The 21079-nt window shown below is 49.9% G+C and overlaps 7 protein-coding genes across 7 annotated transcripts; 4 read left to right on the top strand and 3 right to left on the bottom strand.

The window, feature by feature from the left end:
• Positions 1-295: 295 nt before the first annotated feature.
• On the bottom strand, positions 296-1994 carry CI109_106678 (uncharacterized protein; the record flags this gene model as incomplete). The annotated part of the gene is made up of 7 exons (XM_032007536.1): positions 296-499; positions 608-681; positions 772-1087; positions 1164-1215; positions 1270-1320; positions 1449-1720; positions 1863-1994. The coding sequence occupies 7 exons, from the start codon at positions 1992-1994 to the stop codon at positions 296-298; spliced, it is 1101 nt and encodes a 366-aa protein (XP_031858174.1).
• Positions 1995-2700: 706 nt separating this feature from the next.
• CI109_106677 (uncharacterized protein) lies at positions 2701-5250 on the bottom strand (the record flags this gene model as incomplete). The annotated part of the gene is made up of 5 exons (XM_032007535.1): positions 2701-4379; positions 4511-4592; positions 4681-4749; positions 4838-4925; positions 5054-5250. The coding sequence occupies 5 exons, from the start codon at positions 5248-5250 to the stop codon at positions 2701-2703; spliced, it is 2115 nt and encodes a 704-aa protein (XP_031858173.1).
• Positions 5251-6525: 1275 nt separating this feature from the next.
• CI109_106676 (uncharacterized protein) lies at positions 6526-8195 on the top strand (the record flags this gene model as incomplete). Its single annotated transcript, XM_032007534.1, has 5 exons — positions 6526-6604; positions 6790-6842; positions 6961-6992; positions 7050-7146; positions 7239-8195. 5 exons carry the CDS (start codon positions 6526-6528, stop codon positions 8193-8195), a joined length of 1218 nt encoding a protein of 405 aa, XP_031858172.1.
• A 575-nt stretch (positions 8196-8770) lies between these two features.
• On the top strand, positions 8771-12199 carry CI109_106675 (uncharacterized protein; the record flags this gene model as incomplete). Its single annotated transcript, XM_032007533.1, has 12 exons — positions 8771-8813; positions 8910-8956; positions 9088-9561; positions 9651-9964; positions 10077-10531; positions 10593-10636; positions 10696-10849; positions 10955-11106; positions 11229-11399; positions 11483-11533; positions 11660-11872; positions 12095-12199. 12 exons carry the CDS (start codon positions 8771-8773, stop codon positions 12197-12199), a joined length of 2223 nt encoding a protein of 740 aa, XP_031858171.1.
• A 501-nt stretch (positions 12200-12700) lies between these two features.
• CI109_106674 (uncharacterized protein) lies at positions 12701-15352 on the bottom strand (the record flags this gene model as incomplete). The annotated part of the gene is made up of 6 exons (XM_032007532.1): positions 12701-13061; positions 13161-13648; positions 13708-14127; positions 14204-14470; positions 14614-14913; positions 14975-15352. The coding sequence occupies 6 exons, from the start codon at positions 15350-15352 to the stop codon at positions 12701-12703; spliced, it is 2214 nt and encodes a 737-aa protein (XP_031858170.1).
• A 1419-nt stretch (positions 15353-16771) lies between these two features.
• CI109_106673 (uncharacterized protein) lies at positions 16772-18848 on the top strand (the record flags this gene model as incomplete). The annotated part of the gene is made up of 3 exons (XM_032007531.1): positions 16772-17070; positions 17145-18418; positions 18475-18848. 3 exons carry the CDS (start codon positions 16772-16774, stop codon positions 18846-18848), a joined length of 1947 nt encoding a protein of 648 aa, XP_031858169.1.
• Positions 18849-19251: 403 nt separating this feature from the next.
• CI109_106672 (uncharacterized protein) lies at positions 19252-20753 on the top strand (the record flags this gene model as incomplete). Its single annotated transcript, XM_032007530.1, has 3 exons — positions 19252-19452; positions 19543-20408; positions 20459-20753. The coding sequence occupies 3 exons, from the start codon at positions 19252-19254 to the stop codon at positions 20751-20753; spliced, it is 1362 nt and encodes a 453-aa protein (XP_031858168.1).
• Between the last annotated feature and the right edge of the window lie 326 nt (positions 20754-21079).

Below are 21079 nucleotides of genomic sequence, written 5' to 3'. Positions count from 1 at the left end.
CATGCATGTGATACGTTCATCAACCTTACAGTTTGCCTTGTATTTACCATTCGTATCGCCGTGTATTGGCGCTAGAAAGAAGAGCCGTTGTTCCCTTCCTTCTCTCCTCATGTTCGATACTGAGCCTTTTCGTTGCGTTAACAGCTGTTATTTCACGATACACCTCCTTGACCACCGAAGGGCTGTTTTTGCGTAAATCATCGAAAGACCCTCGTCTCATTTTCGTTCTTGTTTTCGAGATTGGTTTGCTGCATTCCTTCTGCCGTCTGCACCTTTCCACCACCCTCACCCGGACTTATGCCCACTTCTTCCCTTGCTCATCACACCATTCCCATAACTTCTCCACCTTCTTCCTATCGTTCAAATCGGGTCGTGCCTGTCCAATCGTCTGGAAGGGGACGATATACTGTCCATTCAAATACCATGCTTCGGGTAGAGGTAGAGATCCTGCGTAGATCTGGTTGAGTGCGCCGACAGAAGGTTGGAATGTGAAGATGGGCTACAATGGTGTGTAAATACAGTAAATCAGCGAGTTGGTCGTTTTCGTTGACGCCGGGGCACAGGAAAGAGGTTCATCTGCTGTGTCAAAGGTCAAACTGGCACTTACGACGATCCAAGGTAGACTTTTGAGCAAGGACGCAGCGAGACTGAGATGATCTGCCAAGTTCGTCGCGACAAGACCTAACAGGAACGTTCCACAATATCAGCATGATCGTCCAATCCAGACCTCCTATCACCAGGCACTTTCGCTTGAGTGGAATGGTTACTCACCCGGATGAACAGCAGCACTGATCAATCTCCCTTGAACACCATATTCATAATCCAACCATTTCGCAAGGGCAATATTACCCCATTTGGCCTGCCCATATTCCGACCATCTACCCAACTCTCTGTCTCCTCTTCGACCTAGGCGTGTGGTATCCTTGGACAAAGACGGATCTCGAACGACTGAGGTGTAATCTACGCCTGAAGGAGGGGCTGTCTCGTGTCCTGCAGAAGAGGAGAGAATGACCCGACTCGGTTCGCTAGGTGGGGAAGAGAGCAGAGTAGGGAGAAGGAGCGTGATGAGTCGATGATGGCCAAGCACCTGGTACACATGCGTTTGATTAGTCAGCTTGCCGCTACTTTGGACGGAGCGGAAGTCGATATTGTGCTCAACTCACCATCGAGCCGAATTGAAGGGTGTATCCTTGTTTGGTGTACTGTCCCTCCTCACTGCGCATGGTGAAGTCAGTCATGATACGTGAACACTCCTTCGGGTACACTCACGTAGCCATAATACCTGCATTGGCAAAAAGCACGTCGAGTTGGTTCTCCTTCCTAATCAGTGCAAGTGCTCGTCAGCCTTGATCTCGTATTTCGGTAGTGACAGACCTTCGTCTTCACCCCGTCATCGGCTCCAATACACAGGGAGGAACTTCACATTGAGCACACGGTCAAGGACTCACTTCAAAAACTCCTCTGCACACTTATCCACGCTAGCCAAATCTGCCAGATCAAGATTGACATACTCCACCCTCCCCTTCTTGGACGACTTGGAAGAAGACGGAGGATAGGTATATCCGAACAATCCAATCTCTCCTCCCTTTTTGATTTCCTCGATAGCTTTGAGCGCTTTTTTCTCGTTCCTGCATGCCAAGTATACAGTAGCCCCGGCGTTGTAATATGCGAGAGAGGTGGCGTAGCCCGTCCCGCTGTTGCCTCCAGTCACAAGGATCACCTGAATGCGAGCAGAAGGATAGGCAGTGATCAGCTAGCGATAGGCTACAGCAATGGAAATTTAGAGCAGCGGCAGAGACCTCCACAACCAAGCTACCAAAGTCCATGCTCATCAAATACGACCACAGCGAGACTTGACTTACCTTCCCGGTCTGATCAGGCATCTGATCTACAGACCATTTCGGTCTTACCCAAAAGAAAATCGGAAGACCGGAATGGAAGATCACTTGTATTTGGTGATTGATCCAAGCCCATACTGTTGAGACGTATTCCATCGTGCGTCGTCTTCAGATGAATGGATGAATGGATGACAATACCGTTGAGAGCGAGTCAAGAATGAGAATCAAGTATGCATCTTGATGATTGAAAGATAACTCGGATGCTGGAGTCGTCCTAACCAGTTGTACCGTTTAATGTCGTCACTGCGAGACCGTCGTCATAATTCTGAGGTGACAAAGTGAGCCAGTGGTCACTACCCGAATTAAGCGGGAGTGAGGTACAACGGGCAGTGGTTTGTCACCCAAATAACTAGGTAGATAGTGGCTGAACCATTCACGACAACTTTATAGTGGTAATTCTGACTGATGCATAGAGATAGATAGTACTATATAGTAAGGTAGTGACCTAAGAGAAGCTGAAGCCTGTCAATCCTTTTTGTACAAGTGTGGTACAATCTACAGTATAATGAATTATGTCAGAAAGATGACTGACTAAACGATGAGACGGTGGTTAGGAGCGAATCAAATGATTATACGACAATAGTTAGATATGATCCACAACGTTTCTAGGTTGTTGTTATACAGAATGTTGGTATAGCGTCTACTGCACCCACACGATACAATGTGTTTAATCGATCCTTCGTCGACCTTGAAAGTCGCTATTATACAGCTGTAGCTGTGTCAATTGGTGCAGTACAAGTAATAATTCACAGTAAGTCATCGTTCGTGAAACGGCGATACAATATACACAATCTCGGACACCTTAAGCAGTATATGGCGTTGAGTACAGTTCATGTCCATCATCAATGACGTTGTCAATGACTCTTGCTTGTGAATCAGTAGGAGCAGCATTGACAGTAGGCGACGAAGCTCTCGTAACCATCGGTGTGGACCAGACGCTTCCTACTGGACTGACCCACTTCGGATTGATCGTCGTCGGTGTTGGTGTACTTTCACCTGAGGTATCTGCTGGGTTGGAGTTGGCGAGTAGACTCTGGATCTGCAACGAGGGAGGAGAAGAAGGCTTCTTGGACATTGTCGTCGTTGTCGTCGTTGTCGTCGTTTCTGGTAATTTGAACGAGGTCCTACCGGTACTTCCACTTTGTTGATTGTTGGACATGATCAAGTTCCCGTTGGACCGCATGAAAGCTGGAGTGCTAGTGCCAGGAGGAGGATATGTAGCTGCTTGAACTTGTGCAGGAGCAGTGAGAGGTGAAGCGGGATACGAGAATGAACTTGACTGAGTGGGCGTCGATCCGACAGGGGAAATGTATGTTTGGTCAACCTGGCGTCGTGTCTCTGGAAGTGAAAAGTGATGAGAGGGAAAAACCAAATCCGAAGGAGAAGGGTTGAAACTTGTCACTGGTGTTCCTTCGTGGTTGTACCCGTTCAGAACTTTGTATATCGCTGCAGTGTTGGCGTTGCCGTGTGGCGGATTGTGGTCGTATGATGCAGACGAGAAGAACGCAGGTGGCGGAGCTGCAGGTGCAGCGATCCGTCCTCTTTGCAGATGCAGATCATGTTCGGGGAGGTAGGTCGCATGACTTGGGTGATGGACGAAGTCAGCGGATGTGTGGTCTTTACCTGAGCGGAAGGGCGCGTCCGGCGTGCGGAACGTTTCAATTCTCAACATCGGTCGAGGGACAGGAAGAGTACATGTGTGACCTCCAAAACCCGGTGAGAGGAGATTATCGAGTCCATCAGGCGTCTGTGGGACCGCCGCCGCGATCCGCGCTGGTAGCAAGGTAGGAGAGGTATGGATCGATGCAGGACACGAGGTGTACATTCGCGGTCCAGGTTGAGGAGTCATGCGATGATCGAGCATGGACGCAATGTGAGTTTGTGGCGCAAACACGAAGCTGCTTGTGGTTTGATCGGTTTTCGTTTCACTCCCTTTGGTGGAATCGTAGGAGTTGGGCATAGGTACCGGCGTTTTGTTCTTGCCCTGTTCAAGTGAGGAGAAGGAGAAATCAAAGTCTGGCGAGCTTTTCCAGCTATGTTGGGATCGGTATGACGAATAATCCATCTCAGTCTTCTCGGCGATAGGAGAAAGAGCCTCGTAAGGGATCGAGACAGAAGGTTGACTGCTTTGCAAGGGGAAATGAGATGTGGGTGGCGGACTGGACATGAACGACCAATGAGGGGTACGGTTGATAGGATCAGATAATCTAGCTTCACCCCATCCACCTTGTTGTTGTTGTTGTCCCAACTGCACGTCCTGCATCAACTCAGTTGTGGCGGCGTTCGAAGAGGAAACACGTCGCCTCCTACCCACTTTCATGGTCTCCCTCAATTCTCTAGCCTTTTCAAGTACGGCAGGTCCTGCGCGGGTTCGAATGATCGTGCCGTCTGCTAAGCGTCGAGATCGGATGAGTTTGGGCGGGGCTCGACGTTTGATAGCTTGGATCTCGGAAGGGGTGGAAAGGCGGTTGAGTGTTGGGTCTGCGAGCGAGAATGCGACAGTCATGCGTTAGCTCTGAGTACGAAAGACGTCGCGGGAAGAAGCTTGAGCCGATTCGTGTTTGACGGGTAGAGAAGTGCAATGTAGGTAGGGGTCAGAGGTCGTTACTCACGAGCCCAGACACTCGCATCGGAGATGTTCCCATTGGCATCTTTCAGCTGTTTCCCGGGGAATAATCTGGAGAAGCCGTAAATCTACAAGTGAACATCACATTTGTCAGTCATTGACTGATTCTTGAATGGTCTAAAAAGGACCGGCAAAATATAGTTGACCATAACTCACATTCAGCTGCCGCCCAAAGGAAGCGAGCTTATCATGCTTGAACAGTTTGGGCAAAACCTCCTTGACGAGCTGTGAGGAAGAGAAACGGTGTAACAACGTGAGCGCACTTAGAAGTAACAGCGAGAGATGTGTTTTCGCCGGATGATCGTCCACTCACTCTGTCTGGTTGTGCAATGACGAGCTGACGAGAGTCGGCCGCCCAGTAGATTATATCAGGACAAGGATGAGGGTTGAGATTGAGGAATCTGTGAGTGGCAAATGTCAACGGGCGCGCTCGTCTTCTAAACGATCGATCGCGTGGGCTCTTGTGTTCTACGTCTGTTCGGAGAGAGGGAACGAACCAAGATGAAGTAGCACGGCAGATGTCACTCACTCGTATAACTTCTGAAGAAAGTTGGGCTGCTTCGTATTTCCACTCCCATTCGCTGAGGCAAGTTGATGATGACTGCCGCCACCTGTAAAGTCGACCTGTTCGCCACTTGCTCCGAAAGCCGTGTGATCGAATCCTGCAGCAGGTGAGATAGGTGAGTAGTATGGAGGATGGGCATGTTGTGAGTTGTAAGTGATCATCGCTTAGTAAGGCTGTTTCGAGGTGTGGCCAGTTCTTTCAGCTTTAGAACTCGGCATGCACCACGACAATCAGAACTTACAAAGGTCTCGTAGTAATAGGTACTTGAAATGTGGATGATCAGGGTATGTTTGATCGATGAGTGAATAGAGTTGCACTCTACATCACTACTTGTAAAATCGTCATATACTTGTCGTCGTCTTCTTGTCCTCAGAATCAAACCAATCCCCGCCTTCGCCGCTCACATCGGAAGTCATTTCGTCTTTCCTCCCTGCATTTGTGCGATCCTTTCATATCTACTCCGCGTTACAGCCCCGCCTCTCGCTCTAGACATGATATTGTCGTCTTACTCCTTCGATTTGACGACTTTGAAGACGTGAGTTGAATTGTAACGCGTTACAGACATCTTTTCATAATGCCAAAAATGAAAGGATGTCGTTACATGTTTGGCGAGACCAAGTTTAGGCGAGGTCAGTATTGAAAGGAGGAGTCGAACTTCTGGCGAGCTCCGGGACGAGGATTGTCACGGTCCGGACTCTCCGGCTCTTGGAGAATCACCACTCGCTGTGAGGTCTTCTTGTGGTGCTAGAGCATGAGATGCAGTCTTCGTAGGAGGGCAGAACGCAGAACTCAAAAGTGTATCCGGATGTTGTCTGTGCATTTCGGGCAAGGTTTAGGTCGAGTGACCCAATGTCATCCCGGGGTAGTGCCCAGTATCGGTCCGATGCTCCGCTGACATACACCAGCACAACGATGTGGATGTGAGTAACTAAACCGCATCAGAAATGTGACTTCTTTGCCGAGGTGAATAAGATATTGTCAATTGTGATGTTCGTAGTAGTTGGTGAGCGCTGAAAGACATTATAAATATTGGTCAGCGTTTCACGTACAGTTCACCCCTGCACACCCTCAGAGCAGTAGCTTCTGCCATTGCTATGTACGAGATCAGCGTTGGAGAATCACTGTGAGCAACGAGCAAAGCGAGGGTTGGCGGACACACGCTTCGCTTTTGTTGACATCATTGCCTGGTGTCTATTTAGAACACCCATTTAAGCCATTAGAACCAGATTGTAATGGCACTACAAACCCTGATTACGAGCAAATTCTATTCAATCCGTAGCTTAGACTTGGTCCCTTAACCGAGTCCCATCGATGTCAGGTTTACTTCACACTTCACACACATCACCTACACTTGACATCCATCACATCCTTCCTTCTTACTTACTCTCTCATATCATTGTCTACACCATCAACGTTTCGTATCGTATCGAGCTACCATGGATCTCTCCAACCTCAGCTCGACCTTGCCACCGGGCTTGGCGGATGCTGAGCGTGATATGGGCGACAAGTTCAGAGGTGAGTACGGTACCATGTCAACCAGTCGGGTTCTCTCCATCACCTAGACGCGGAGAGGGATGATAAACCTTGTCTCGAGACATGGTCTCGTCATACACGCCACCCGTCCTTCCACGTCTACTCCTACTTTGCCGGGTACAACATTCGAATCAGGAGCATCACGCTGACGAAATTCTCTTGCATAGCCGCCGCATTGAGCATCACCAACCTGTACAAATCATCTCTATCCTACACCAAGGTATGTGCGAGCTCCCCCTCCTTTCCCTCTCCGTTGTGCACTATGACCTTCACCAAAGGAGTGCTGGCTCCTTCCCCTTCTCCTCGGTCTGTGGTGCTGATCTGAATCGATACCATAGCAAGCATTCAATGTCGGATATTCATCAGCACTGTGAGTCGTCATATTCTGCGACGAGTGTGAGCTATGTTGCTGACATAGTGTGTGTAGTACGGACGTTCTCTCAACCGTGCAGTCTTCGATAGGAGCGGGTCAGGATGCGGAGCAAACACTGAGTAGATTGATGGACTGGGCAGAGGCGAGGCAGGTGCGTTGACGGTTGACTCATCTGTCCCCTGAAACGTGACACAAACTCAAGAGGGTGTGCTGACTGGTGGCGTGTGTGTTTTGTATACACAGGCTGCGATCTCAGCATTTGCTGCCGACGAAGTGGATGATCCTGTTCCTCCGTCTCTGGCTCGACCTCGACCTAATGTCCAAACACGACCAAACATGTCTCATCTTTCCGCCCCCGCTCGTCCAGCCTCCGCTCCTCTTCCCGAACACATTCAACAACAGCCCATATCGACTTCTAATCCTGTCGCTGGACCTTCCAGCGGACGAGGTTTCTCCGAAGCTGCCAAGCTTCAGTCTCGCGAGCTCATGGGCGAAGGTAGTCCCGATGGTGCCGGTCCAGTGGTTGGCGGTCTGTCAGCGTCGACTTCCAACTCCACTCCCAATACGAGTATCGAATCATCAACATACCAACCCACACCCGCAGGTATCATGTCTTCATCTCCACTCTGCTCCCCATCCAATCGACACCAAATCCTGAATCCTTCATCGTTGTCGAAGCCGGCGAAAGCTTTCCCCATACGATATTCGCAAGCTCAACGAGGAGAATCTTCAACATCCCCTTCTATGCCTTTCCCTTCCAGCGCCAACACCCCTTCATCAATGCCTACATCTACGACATTCAACCCTGTGATCCCTCATGCCGGTGTACCCTTTGTCTCATTCACCAATTCTTCCGGTGATGGGGTGGTACCTGCGCAGAATTATCAGACCGGAGCGAAAAGACCTCTAGTGATGGATAACATGATGATGGATGTTGAGGAAGCGCCAAACTCAGTGGGACCTACCGGACCTCAGACTACGGTCACGCCAGGATCGACGAATACGCCTCCCACTGGACAAGGTGGTGGAGGCGGCGGCGGTGGAAGAGGTGGAAGAGCATCGAAGAGAAGAAGTTTAGGTACTGGATTAGGGAAGAATGAAGATGTTGAGGGAAGTGAAAAGGACAGAGATAGGGAAAGGGGTGAGAGGGAGAGGAGAAGAGGGGGCAGAAGACACGGAGCAGGAGCTGGCGGTGTCTAATCCTGTCGCTGCGAGGGAGATATACAGCTTTTTGATGGGAAAGGTTTCAGGAGAAGAGCTTGATGGAGATTAGTGGGGCATGTGCAGAGTAACTAGGACAGTGTTACTTGGCGGGGGACTATCTGGCGTAGGGTACTCCAAAGAGTTAAGGCGAAGAGGGTATTCGAGCACATTCGTGGTCGGAACATGAAACTCATTTGTACGATTAGTATACAATTCAACATTATCACGTCAAAGTCATAGCATGAGCGAAATGCGATATAATGGTGTCATCTGTGGAGCTCTGCGTGTATATTCCTTGCTGCATGCGACGCTACGTGAATTGGAGAGATGTTGTGATTGTAGTCAAGAGTGGCCAATGCCCCGAGATAAGCGAATTGCTGATAACGGTGAAATTTGGGTTGTTGTTGACAAATTCAAGCGAACGGCGGACCGCGAACCGCGAACTGCATCTATCATTGACGTGATTTGATTTTGCCAATTGCTATCTCTCTTTCATTGTCTCCCTTATATCAGAACACACTAGCAGTCGGCTGTGAGCTGTCGGTACAGCATACGTGGTGCTCATTTCGAAGATGTCGCTGCATCTCGACTATGCGGAGATATCACGACAAGCTCGTGAGTCTGTCCTATCACTTTTACAGTTTGATTTACTGGCCATGAAATCTCCTTCTCGAGTTGTCACACAGCGCTGATCTTGCTTTTGGGTGATAGGACGTATTGTCGATGCGAACAGAGCTCGTACTGTCATTGATCAAGTAGTGAGTCCCACCAACCCTGGTCCATCCCTTCCTATTCTATGTCTGGAACAATTTATCCCGCTCGTTCCGAACTACTTTTCTATGTATGACAAGTAAATTGCATACTCATGCATCTTTTTTGCACTATACAGACGACCATCACACCATCTCCTTCACCGTCGTCGTCCTCACGACGTAAATTGAAATATACACGAAGTACCACCGGCTGTCTATCGTGTCGTTCTCACAAAGTGAAATGTGACGAGACGATCCCTGCTTGTTTGAGATGTGTAGCTTCGCAAAGGGGATGCGAGTATCCCCCTCCCGGCGAAATGAAAAGTGGGAAGAAGAGAGCGAGGGAGGGTAGTGTAGGTGGAGAGAAGAGGGCCAGAATGAGAGAAGAGGAGGAGGGATATGAGAAGAGTATCAAGGGTAGGATGTCAGCAAGCGGAGCAGGACAGAGACAAGATAGCTCGAGTACGGATTTAGGAGGATATGTGAGGATGGAAGGAGGCGGAGATGCAGTACCGGCACAGCATAAGGGAGGTTGGACCAACGATGTTGTTCGGGACGAACGAGAGTGGTCAAGTAGACCTGAGATATCGTCTGGAGACCTGTTACAAACTGTGAGTGGGCGTACATCTTTGATCTAGCCGAGTTGCTTGTCGCCATGGGGACGGTATGGGACTGATAATGTTCGACTCTCTGCCCTTAGACAACCCCCGACTTTAGCTTCTTGAACGATTTCATACCCTTCGTTTCACCTTCCCACCTTCCCTCCCCTTCACCCCAGACCCCATCTACAGTCTTCCCGTTCAACAACCCCGTAGCGTCATCCTCGAGGCAGGCCGCTGGCGCAGGCACATTGCCCCATTTTGAAAACATCACCAAGTCGTTATTACTAAATCGACGGATGGTGAAGCTTGGTGAAGGGTCAAGGACAGGTAGTGTGGACGGTAGGACGCCTTCGATACCGCCTTCTTTGACTGTAGTTCATCCCAGATTACAAATGGTGGAGAGTTTTCTACAGTGAGTTATGGTCGTGTGATGACCTATTCGGTCACCGAAACGGTTCACAACTATCAGCTTTGAAAGAGCAAATCCATTCAGATGATAATGCTGATACTTTGCTTTGTTGCAGAGCATATGCGTCCGACGACGCCCTATTCGAATTCGGTCCTTCACATCGACATCGTAATCTATCCAACCGTACTCTCACCGCAGGCACAATCGACGTCCTTTCCAACGCCTTTCCCTCGCCTACCGCCCGTACACTCTTCCATCATTACTGCAACACCGCCTCTCGTATCCTCATCACGATGGGGAATATCGGTCCCAATCCCCTCTCAGCGCTTTGTACACCGCTCAAGCTGCTAGATACGAACTCTGCTGCGTCGGCAGCTATACGGATGAGCATGTTGAGTACTGGTGTGGCGCATTTCACACATGAGACGGCGGATACGGTGAGCAAGGATGAACTGGGACAAGGGTGGGCAGAACAGAGAAAAAGGTTGAAAGAGATGGGAAATAAGTTTAAGAGAGCGGCGTTGGCCAATATCACCTTGGCAGCGAGAGGGGAGAATGGACCGGATCAGAGTGAGTGTTCAGTATCCTGAACATTGAATAGCTGAGCTGACTGTGTTCACACCTGTAATAGTTGACAGTATCTTGGCTGCGTGCGCTCTGCTGTGCATACGAGATGTGAATGACCTTCTTCGCAAAAGAGTGCTTCAGTATGAGCTGATCGCCCGACATTGCAGGTGATAAGCGCCGATCCGACATGGCGAGATAATTTGGAATTCGCTCTCAATCTCGTTGGGAAGAAAGGTGGTCCGCAAGCGATGTTGAATGGACCCGGATACTCTTTCACGAGACGATATTTGTTAGAGAACTTGGCCACGCATGATGTGTTTTGTGAGTGCCTTCGTTCCAGACTTCGACTATCGGTCACTTTGAGTCAATCTGGCATGTCGTAGTGCTGTTATCGAACATTGACATTCGTCATTCGCACACACATAGCCTCCTTCGTCACAGGGAAAGAACCGGCCGTACTGGGAAACTACGACTCGTGGTGGTTTGATAGTGTTGAGACGTCTCAGACGAGATGGGAATGGGAGTCTGTTGAAAGGACATTCGGTATCTCGAGAGCTATGGTCGATCTCGTTGCGAGGGTGAGTGGGCTCTACAAGACATAGTAGCAGTTTCAATTCTTACTACATATTGCTCTGCTCCGAAGGACACAGGAGAATAGACTGATGTTAATTGTTGGCTGACTTGGACTTGCGTTGGGTAGATTGCCATGCTTGATTCGCAAAAACGAAGACTCGGTGTCACGCTTCAAGGTGGTAGCGAGGAGATGTGGGATGTCGCACAACATTTCGAGAGGGAATCTCATTGTTTGCTATTAGAGTTGGATATTTGGGGTAATAGTTTGAATGCCTTGCCTCAGCATATACGAGTGACGGTGAGTGAAGTGGGGCGCTGCGAGCGGACCGATCGAACAATCAACTGGCAGTACTGATCAGGTATGGTGTGGTTACTCTGTAGTGTGGCGATTACATCTACAAATATATGGCAGTCGTGTTCATACTTGCCGACGTGAGTACTCGATCTTCCCCCAACACTGCTACCAAATAACCTCTGCACGGAAACGAAGAGAAAGAGACTGTCCCCTTCCTCCGAAAGAAACAACATCTGACCTAGCTCATCATCCTATTGTAATAGATACTGGAACAACCCACATCCACACCACGCATCATCAAATCGATAGACCACATCCTCGAGCTCCTATCCGAAGCATCGGCAATGCGAATGTCAGTCATGCTGATCTGGCCATTGCTGATTGCGGGGGTATTCTGTCTTCCGCCAAAGAGGGAGAAAGTGAGAGAATTGTTCAGAGCATTCAGGGATGATTATTGTGAAGATCTACAAGTTGCTGTGAGTCCTTCCATGTTTTGTCTAGATGGATTATCGTTCCGTCCACTTTGCGATGTGCGATGTGCGATTTTCAATGTGCGATGAGAACTGTCCTCCTCAGTGCTTGATGTCTCCACAGAGGAGATCGACAGTCGAAAGTCAAGTCAAGATTCTGTAGTTGTGATTCATCAGATGGGACATGGGACAATGGGCTGATATGTACTGTTTTTCCCCCCGGCGCAGAGGGAACTGCTCGACGAACAGTGGAGAGCGATAGATCGAGGCGAGGGGAAACAGCCCTGGGACAAGGTGATGAATAAGTTGGGGAAATACGTCTTGTTGATCTGAGTCTGAGCGGGGGGAACGTTATCCGAAGCCCGAAGCCCGAAGCACGAAGGGTGAGTGAGGCTGGACGTTTCACGCTACGTTGCTACGAGAACTGTACTCGTACACGCAATGTAGATGGTTTGTTTTGGACTACAGTACTCTTGCAAGTTATTTATTGTTGTATCCTTACGTTCACATGTCATACAGTATCTAATTTGAAGCATGAGTACTCGAGTACTGTAAAATATGAGTAGTACGAGTACGGTAATTTGCATTGTGCGAGTACGAGTACAGTTTGAACGCTCCAATCTTTATGCGATACATTTTTCGAAAAAGCGATACGAGTAAGACATACACACAGTACAGTCCCTCCGTTACTACTCGTACAGTCCCTCGCACTATCCGTCCGTCCGTCTAATTCTACGTGTATTCTACAGCATCCATCCAACATCAAAACAAGTCTCTCTGATTCACATTTACAACCCCTCGTCGCCTCGCCGCCCGGCGTCGTGGCGCTGCCGCTCAGAAACCCGGTCCAGAAGGTTTGAATCCGAGATCGTACAATTTCCCTTCAAATTCTTTGAGATGTGGATCATCGCCCCATTGAGCAATCTCAATGGGAGATTGAGACCAATCAGGTTCGATAACCCCTACCCATTCTTCTTCCACGTCAACTTCTTCTTCTTGACCTTCTATTCGTGTTGTCGTTTGGGATTGGGTGTGAGCGGGATGGATACCGTCTTTCTCGTCGTCGTCGTTGTCGTTTTTCTCGACCTCGACCTCGACCTCTACCGCAGCACGTTCTGCTTCCAATTTGGCTCTACGCTCTGCGTCTTCTTCTTGTCGAGATTTAGGTCTTGGATCGATATAGTCCAGATCGATACTGAATGATACGAATTGAGTCAGCAACCAGTCTCACACACAGATATTATTGATGCACTCGGATCACATATCATTGTGAAGGGTAGACGGTAGCACTCACCACAAAGCAGAGATCCAGCCACCATGATACTTCACTTTCACCCCTCTCTCCCTCGCCGCTCTTCGCATGATCATCTCCTTCGCTTCGCTCCTCGCTTTCCCATCTTCCCCCGCATCCGCCAACATATCACAATCCACATCTCCTAACCCTCTCTTCTCGTCATCAGCCGGTTTCGTAGCCGGTTCACCTAATCGAGCAGTAGCAGGCGTTGCTGGCCAGATGTTGAACAGAGGTAATTGTTTCGTCCTACCCCAGGAGAATCCACGTCCTACACCTGAAGGAATCTGCTTGAGCAGGTTGTAATGAACAAACAAGGGTTCACCCCATGAATCGTGCTGTAACATCGTGTGAGAGCAGAAATCGCCAGAAGCAGTTCCGGAAGGTAAGGCAGCGGCTCCCACCCATCGACCAGGTACAGCCCATCGTTTTCGAAGTGCGAGAAGAGCCCAGCGGAAAATGTCCTTGTCACCATCGGAGAAGTAGAACCACTAGATAGAGGAACAACACGTCAGGTCGGCGCGGTCTCCAATGACAGAGGATCACTCACAAATTCGTGATTCTCCAACATATACTGGATCAACAAGAACACATCCAGATGTAACTTCTTATCAATAAACATCTGTCCAGTTTCCATCTCCCATTCGTTCCTGCACTTCACACCCATGATCGACCAGATCGGATTATTCGCCGAAGTCTTCCAGTAGTCGGGTGTGGCGAAGATACCCAATCTGAGATAATTAGGTGCGAGGAACATGTATTCCGGATCTCGAGTAGGGATCGAGTCTGAATCGAGGTACAGTACTTCCCTCCAGGGACATTGGACGACAGCAAGGGCCTTCAAGTGATAACTCTTGTTTTTGCCCTTATCTTTCGCTTGACCTTTCGCTTCGACAAGCTCGGCACCGAGATCAGAGAGTTGTTGGCGAATCGGATCGTCATCGTCAGGTCGTTCAGATGGGAAGTGGTACTGCAAGCGGGTCAGTAATATCAGCGTTGTATTCAGCGCCACCAGTCAGGTTGAAGTATTTACGAAGATCACTCACAATCTGTACAGGCAATTTACTCTCGTAGCTCCTTAGCATTTCTAAACTCCACCTGACTCGGGTCAGAGTATCCGCGTTACCGGCCACCATTACAATCCCTCTTCCTTCGCCATATTTCTCCGCCAACCCTCGTTCGAGGACATTCTCCATGTGGTCGATCAGTTCTGTCCGGTATTGGTGGAGAAGGGTTCGGTTGATCGAGGCCCACATGTTAGCGGAATGTTGGATCATATGTGTGTTGTGTTGTTCGTCTATCGTTGAGCATTGCTACGGGACAAAGGGGAATCAGTCAGGTCCAATTCCTCGAGGTGAGACGAAGATGGAAGCAGATATGGAGGCGAGACCCCATGCGAAGGAGATTTCGCATGGCAGGACACTCAAGTGAAAGAGGGGTGGTGAAAACAACTCACCTCAAGATTCCATTGTACAAATCCACCGTGTTCTACTTCTCCTTCAATCTCTCCCCTTCCACCCGGCGCATCTCGCCACGCGTCTAATCGTTCTCGCAAAGTCGCCTCTACCGGTAACGGTTCAGATGCGATATCGATCCGTCTCTTGCCAGATGATTCGTAATTGTCGTAGATTGAACTGGACGGGCGGGAGGAAGAGGAACTAAAGGGTAATCGGAATGGTCGTGATGGTTTTACGCCGGCTAAGGAGGGATGCGAAGTGGATGAGGAAGATGCGGAGTACCGTTCGGGAAGAGCCAGCTGGTTGACAAGTATCAGCGTCATGGCAACGCCATGTCTCGTGAACAGAACGGTGACTCACTCCTGAGCTTCCCTGATGCAGCACCAGTATTGCTAACGCCGACAACACTCCCAACCAGATCACCCTCCTTAAGACTCCATTACCATGTCCACCCCCCATCCCCACCCCCTTTCTCAACGCTATTCTAGCCCTATTCCACAATCCACCACCATCGCTCCTTCCTCTAGGAAAGGGATATCCTCCTGAGCCAACTTCCGCCATCGATGGTGTTGGCGGTAAGAGCGGTGTCTGCGCGTCCGCTCCTATCGCGGAGGACGATTGGGACGAAGTGTTGATTGGAGAGTTGTCGGCTATTGGAGAGAGGGGATAAGGTCTTGCGAAGAATGGAGAGGACTTTTCGGTGATAGGGATGTGAAGTTTGGAGGTGGAAGGTTTCATAGAGGGCGAGGGGAATGAAGAGGTTTCTCTTCGTGCAGCTAATGGGTTTCGAGCACGCCAAGGGACGAGACAAGGAGATAGCTAATCGAGAGTTCTTTCAAAACTCCAATTCTTCGACAGGAAGATTCGGACAAGTAGATCGCTTCTCTATCTTATTCGAATCGACGATAGTTCCCGGTGGTTCGCGTTTTCGATTTGGAAAAATGTAGGTCAGATCGTCGTCAAGACGATGGTTTCGAGGAGCGCAAGTCGATTGTCGATTGTCAGAGAGGATTAATAATGCTATCGAAAGAGTCAGTCTTGCTTGCTTTGGTGTGAGCCGTGCCAGAAATCACTTACAATACACTTTGTGCGGTCGATGCTATATACAATTTGGAGATGCTGCGTTGCAACGACTGGCCCGTAGTGAAACACCGCGAGTACTGTGAACAAAACGACAGCACCAGTCAGTCAGTCCTTCATCGCCTTTCGTCGTAGCTATGAATCAAGTCACTGCGAATGGTATGAAACGAAATTCACACAAAGCAGAAGACGATCGCAGTTGCGGTTGCGGTTGCGGTTGCTACGTGACGTTGCGCAGTCATAGGCAGAAAAAAAGGAGTGATGTTCCAATTTCGGAAATCATCACCACCTCTTTGATAAGATGCGCGCGCAGTCACAATCAAGGTCTATAATCCTTCATCCGTCTATCATCGCTTACACATGACTGCCCAGCGTGAACAATGTTCTCGTAGCGTGCGCAGTGTGGGTGGATGAAGAAGCAAAGGAGCGGGAAAGATAGACAGTAAGAGGCGAACGCAAAGGACTCACCTGCGATGATGTTGATGGATGAATGATGGGTGCTATTTTGGGACTTGATTTGGAATACTGTGATTGTCGATCTTTCCTTCCTTTTTCTTCTCCTTCAAATGATGAGAATAGAATAGAATTAATTGGACTGAAAGGAAAACGATAACAACATGTACAAGTCGACTCGCTTAAGGGGTCATGCATCAGATTACTCTATCTACTGTACCTATATCTGATCACCGAGAGAGATTCTAGACCAGCGTCACACTTCGTAACTTCGCAGTCAACGTATTGAGGGTGAGGTGATTCCCAAAAATAATAAATTGATGACGACTACTCTCCAGTGGGAATTGCGTCTGGTGCATGGCTCGGTGCCTGTGACATCGAGATCGATCGACTTGTTACGTAACATGTTTTCGTCCGATAACTTATCTTTTGTTCTGGTTCCTCGGGGACCCCAACAAGAAGCCGGCTGACAACCTTGAATGATACGAGTAACTAAAGTTGACTGTATCTTCTTTCCGCGCAAACAATCAATGAAGCATCAATCCATTCATCACGACGGACAGCTTACCTGTCACATCGGTGTTCAGACGATCCAGGCGGCTCACGAGCTCCAGCACCCAAACAATGACCAACTTCCGAGAAATCATCAACGAGCGAGCCGACCGCCACTCGCTTCCTGATCAAACAATGATCAAACGATCATTCCTGCAAAAGACTTTGCTTCATCCGGAGAACCAGAGTGTCCTTCAGGGTGGTGTCTCAACCTTTTTCGAGCCGCTCTTCTATGCCGACTTCATCGGGTCCAAAGATTCGGTCCAATTGCTCTTTGGCGAAGTCCCCGACTTAATTTACTTGAGGGCTGTAGACGCAGTGGGGATGGAGACGATGTGGACGACAACCCGCTGGTATAAGGATATCATGAGGTCAGTCGATACGAAGACATCTGGCTATGGGGAATCTGCTGACAGGTCGTTCTTCTTTATGGTCGAATATCTAGCTGGGCGAATGCAGCTCGCGAAGCTGCGGCTGGCCCCGACAAGACTGTTGCTGCCGTGTCCTCAACTTTCGGTACCCGAAGGCCAGATGGAATGCTCTTCGTCACGACAGCCGTAAAACAAGAAGCGAAGCATCCAGCTCCGGAATCGCAGACTCTGCCAGCGGTGGGCCCATCTCAAACCCCTTCTCAAAGCAAAGCCAAGAAAAGGAAGAAGGCATCGCGCAATCATCACCCGAGTTCTCAAACTGTACCCGACCCGATGGAACACCCCATCCAAAACACAGCTCAAGAGCAGTGCGCCCCACCGCCACCGAAACGGCCAAGGTCGATGACATCCTACACCGGACAGATTGGTCTGGATGACGACGAGGAGCTGTTCATGATCACCTCGTTGTCCGTCGAGATTAAGCCACCCGCATACCCAATGGAACTGCTTCTCTCCCAAGGTCTGGCATATCTAATAGGAGCCTACGAGTCATGCGGATCCTATACAGCTATGTTTATCAAAGGACTCGACTTCGGCATTTCATACCTGGTTTCCCCAGACGTAATTTTGTTTCAGAGACCGACAGACAATGATGGTCCAGATCTGAGCGAGCCTCAAACCATCGACGAGTTCCTAAACGAGTGTAAAACACTGCCGCATAGATTCGGGAAAGGTCTGGAACCGGACGAGACGGGAATGAGGGTCGCATGGGAGGTTGCTTCCACAGCGTTAGATCTTGTCATCGGTAACGAAATCGGAAAACCTCTGCATCGCATCGAAAAACCTTCTACGGAGCTGTGGGCGCTTTTCACGAGTATTCGATTGACCGAAGCGACGGATGTGCGGACAAGACAACGGATTGTTCGGAATCTGCGCAAAGAGATCGACGTATACTTCAAAAACAAGAGCGTCATCGATGTTAACTCAGGTGGCGGACCTGGCAATGGAGGTGAACAAGGTGGGCCTGGTGGCGGATGGAGTGGAAAGAGCCGCGAGGATCAGGGTGCTCTCCGTGACAAGACTCACAGAAGCGGGTCCGACAGCGGAGCCCAGTCTTCGGCGGGGGGCACGGCGGGCTCTTTTTTAGGTGTACATGGGATTAGCGGATCTCGAAAAGACAACGATCATGATCGAGTCGACGATGCGGGATTGTTGGGTTCATCCATTGTGGAAGCAAGTGGAGAAGGCATGGAGATTGGCCACTTAGGGTTATTGCCGGAGCGGTCCCAGCAGGTAGTTTCAGCTGCAGACAAGACAAACGCAAGCTTTGACACCAGCTCTAGTAGCGGTATGTAGCAGTCTGTACAATGTTCCAGTCAAACTGATGTCTTGGTCACTTTGCAGACGTTCTTCCGACTGTCGAAGCGGCGCATGAAAACGAAAGGCACAAACCGGTGGTGTCTCTGGTCAGTGACCGATCAACACGATCTGATGTCGATCAAGCCACACCATACAAATGGCGATCAGACGATTTCATACTGAAAGACGAGTTGTTGTACCCACCAGATCCTGAGGCGGTCGAAGACGAACAGCAGGAGATAGATCGTGCTTTCGCTTATCGATCAAACAGAGCGGTGCTTCGCAAGCGTGCTGTCATGATTCTTCAAGCGTCTAAACGATTGTTCGAAGCGCTGCGAAGCGAAGCTCAATTCTTTGCGGCTAAACAAGCATTACAAGCATCACAAGACGCCGCAACCATGAAACTGCAGCAAGAATGATGGTACACCGCCACATTGACAAAAAGCTGCCACCACGACCGCTTTCGGTATAATCCCGGTATAATCCCGAAGCAGTGCATTCAGTGAGTGTACCATTTGATTCCGTCAGGTTCCACGTCGATCTCCTCTTAAACACCCATTCTCATCACTTCCACGTCCTCTCTCTTCTTCTTCTCTCTCTCCCTAGTCTAGACTCACCCCCCTTCGCCACCGAACCAATCACTAGCTCATTTACACTTTCGATACCCCCCCTCTTTTACCTTTTCGTTGTACTTGCATTTCAAACAGTAACCCTATATCAGATACCCTCCTCACTTCATTTCATTGTAGAAACATCTTTGCATCACACCGTTCACATACACTCCACTCCTTTCATCCCATCCCATCACTTCACTTCACTGTCATGACCAACGTCAACACCAATGCCGTCGCGTCTTCGTCTAAACGACCCGCTCCCTCTGCCTCGACCACCACCGCCAAACGACCTCGTCCATCGACATCACATCATGAGGACGAGTCTGACGGCGAAGTCGATATCGTCTTGAACGCCGACGGGGAGATGGACGACGAGACAAAGGCGAAGATAGCCAGGAAGGAGGCCAGAGTGAGTGACCCTTCTGTTGTCACGGGCGGTGCAGAGTCCCGCTATATTGATCGCACTCATCGCTTACGTATCATCTGCTTCGTCCCGTAGACTATCCGAAATCGTGAATCCGCACAACGATCAAGGAATCAACGCAAAGCCCATCTCGTATATCTTGAGACTCGTGTCGTCGAACTGGAGGCGGAGAACCGGGCATTGAAACGTGGCGAGATGTCAACACCGCCACCTCAACACAATGATGTCCCATCCGCGCCTCCTAGCGTTGGTCGAGAAGCCTCACCCGCCCAAAGCGTCATGTCACTGGCGAACGATCTCGGTATCCCTACCGAGTTGGTCAGTGGTACGGGTGTCAGACTATCAAATGTCGCTCCTCCACCTGCGGACCTGCACATCGAGGATATCAAACCCGTCATCGCCCCATCACCGATTCGTGCAGTATCTCCTGCCACTTCTACTGCCAACCAAGACGCAAGCCTGGCGGAACTACGAGCGGAGAACGCCGGGCTCAGAGAACGAGTCTCGTTGTTGGAAAACTTGGTCAAGCAGGTCGTCGCTGTGGCCAACCTCAGTGGCCTGGACGACAAGCCTACGATAACAACCACTACGGCTACTGCTATTGAGAGCTCGACACCCACTACAGCACAGAACGCGGTTGATTGGGCAGCATTCCTGTCTGCGCCATCTGCTGCGCCTGCGCCCGGTCTCGAGTCAACCCTTTCTCCTTCTCTTTTCCCCTCAACTATCTTGAACAACACCGATTCATCAGCCACATCGGCTTACCAAAGCTCATTTGTTTCCGAATCTAAACCAACACTTTCCGAAGTGACATCGAACCCCGTCGCTCGCCACCCAGCAGCGGTGGCGACCGAGTCCTCCGTCTTTCTGGCGACAGAAAGGCGCGACGAGGCCCTGCAGCGGGCGAGGGGGATTACCTCGATGTCATCTTTAGCGAGAGCGTTGGCAACGGATCAGAGACGTTTGGGTCAGGTAGCCCGACTGGTGGTAGCCTTGGCTCGACACAAGGGATGGACGCCGTCTTCTACCAAGGTGGAGATGGTCAACAAGGGATGTTTACCAACGAGAACGAGAACAAGGAGAACGTTGTCCAGATGGAATGGAACCAGCAACATTCCGGCGGACAAGTGCAGATCGACCAGGTGGAGAGCTGGGACGAGGCGATGAGGACTTTGATAGAGGATCTCGAAGGGAGTGCGACAGGTGCTGAGCAGATGCAGGTGGAGAACGGAAATGGATTGAGGATGGACTGGTATGGTGTGGACGGCGGTAGCGTGGTGGTGTAAGGGAGTATGGAAAAAGGATGGAGGGAATAGACCGAAGGACTTTTAGATGGTGAATCGACACTCTTTAGGAGGCGACGACAAATCAAAACCATCATCAACCTGGACCGCGATCATGCGATCACCTACGAATAAGCCTATCGAATCGACCTTGGATCTACTCACAACACTTTCTTCCGATCAATCCTTCTCGCTCGACGGACCTCTCTCTATCCGACTCAGGTACATTTGTTCGCGCACGACGAGATGTCTTCCTATCTTATCCAAATCCCAAAGTCTCCGCGTCACACCCGCTCGCCGTAAGGCTTGAGCCGTGTGATGCGTGAGCG

This window comes from Kwoniella shandongensis, chromosome 12, assembly GCF_008629635.2.
Source record: "Kwoniella shandongensis chromosome 12, complete sequence".
Classification (NCBI taxonomy): domain Eukaryota; kingdom Fungi; phylum Basidiomycota; class Tremellomycetes; order Tremellales; family Cryptococcaceae; genus Kwoniella; species Kwoniella shandongensis.
Note: the sequence above shows the minus strand (reverse complement) of the source record. Positions and strands in the feature narration are given on the sequence as shown.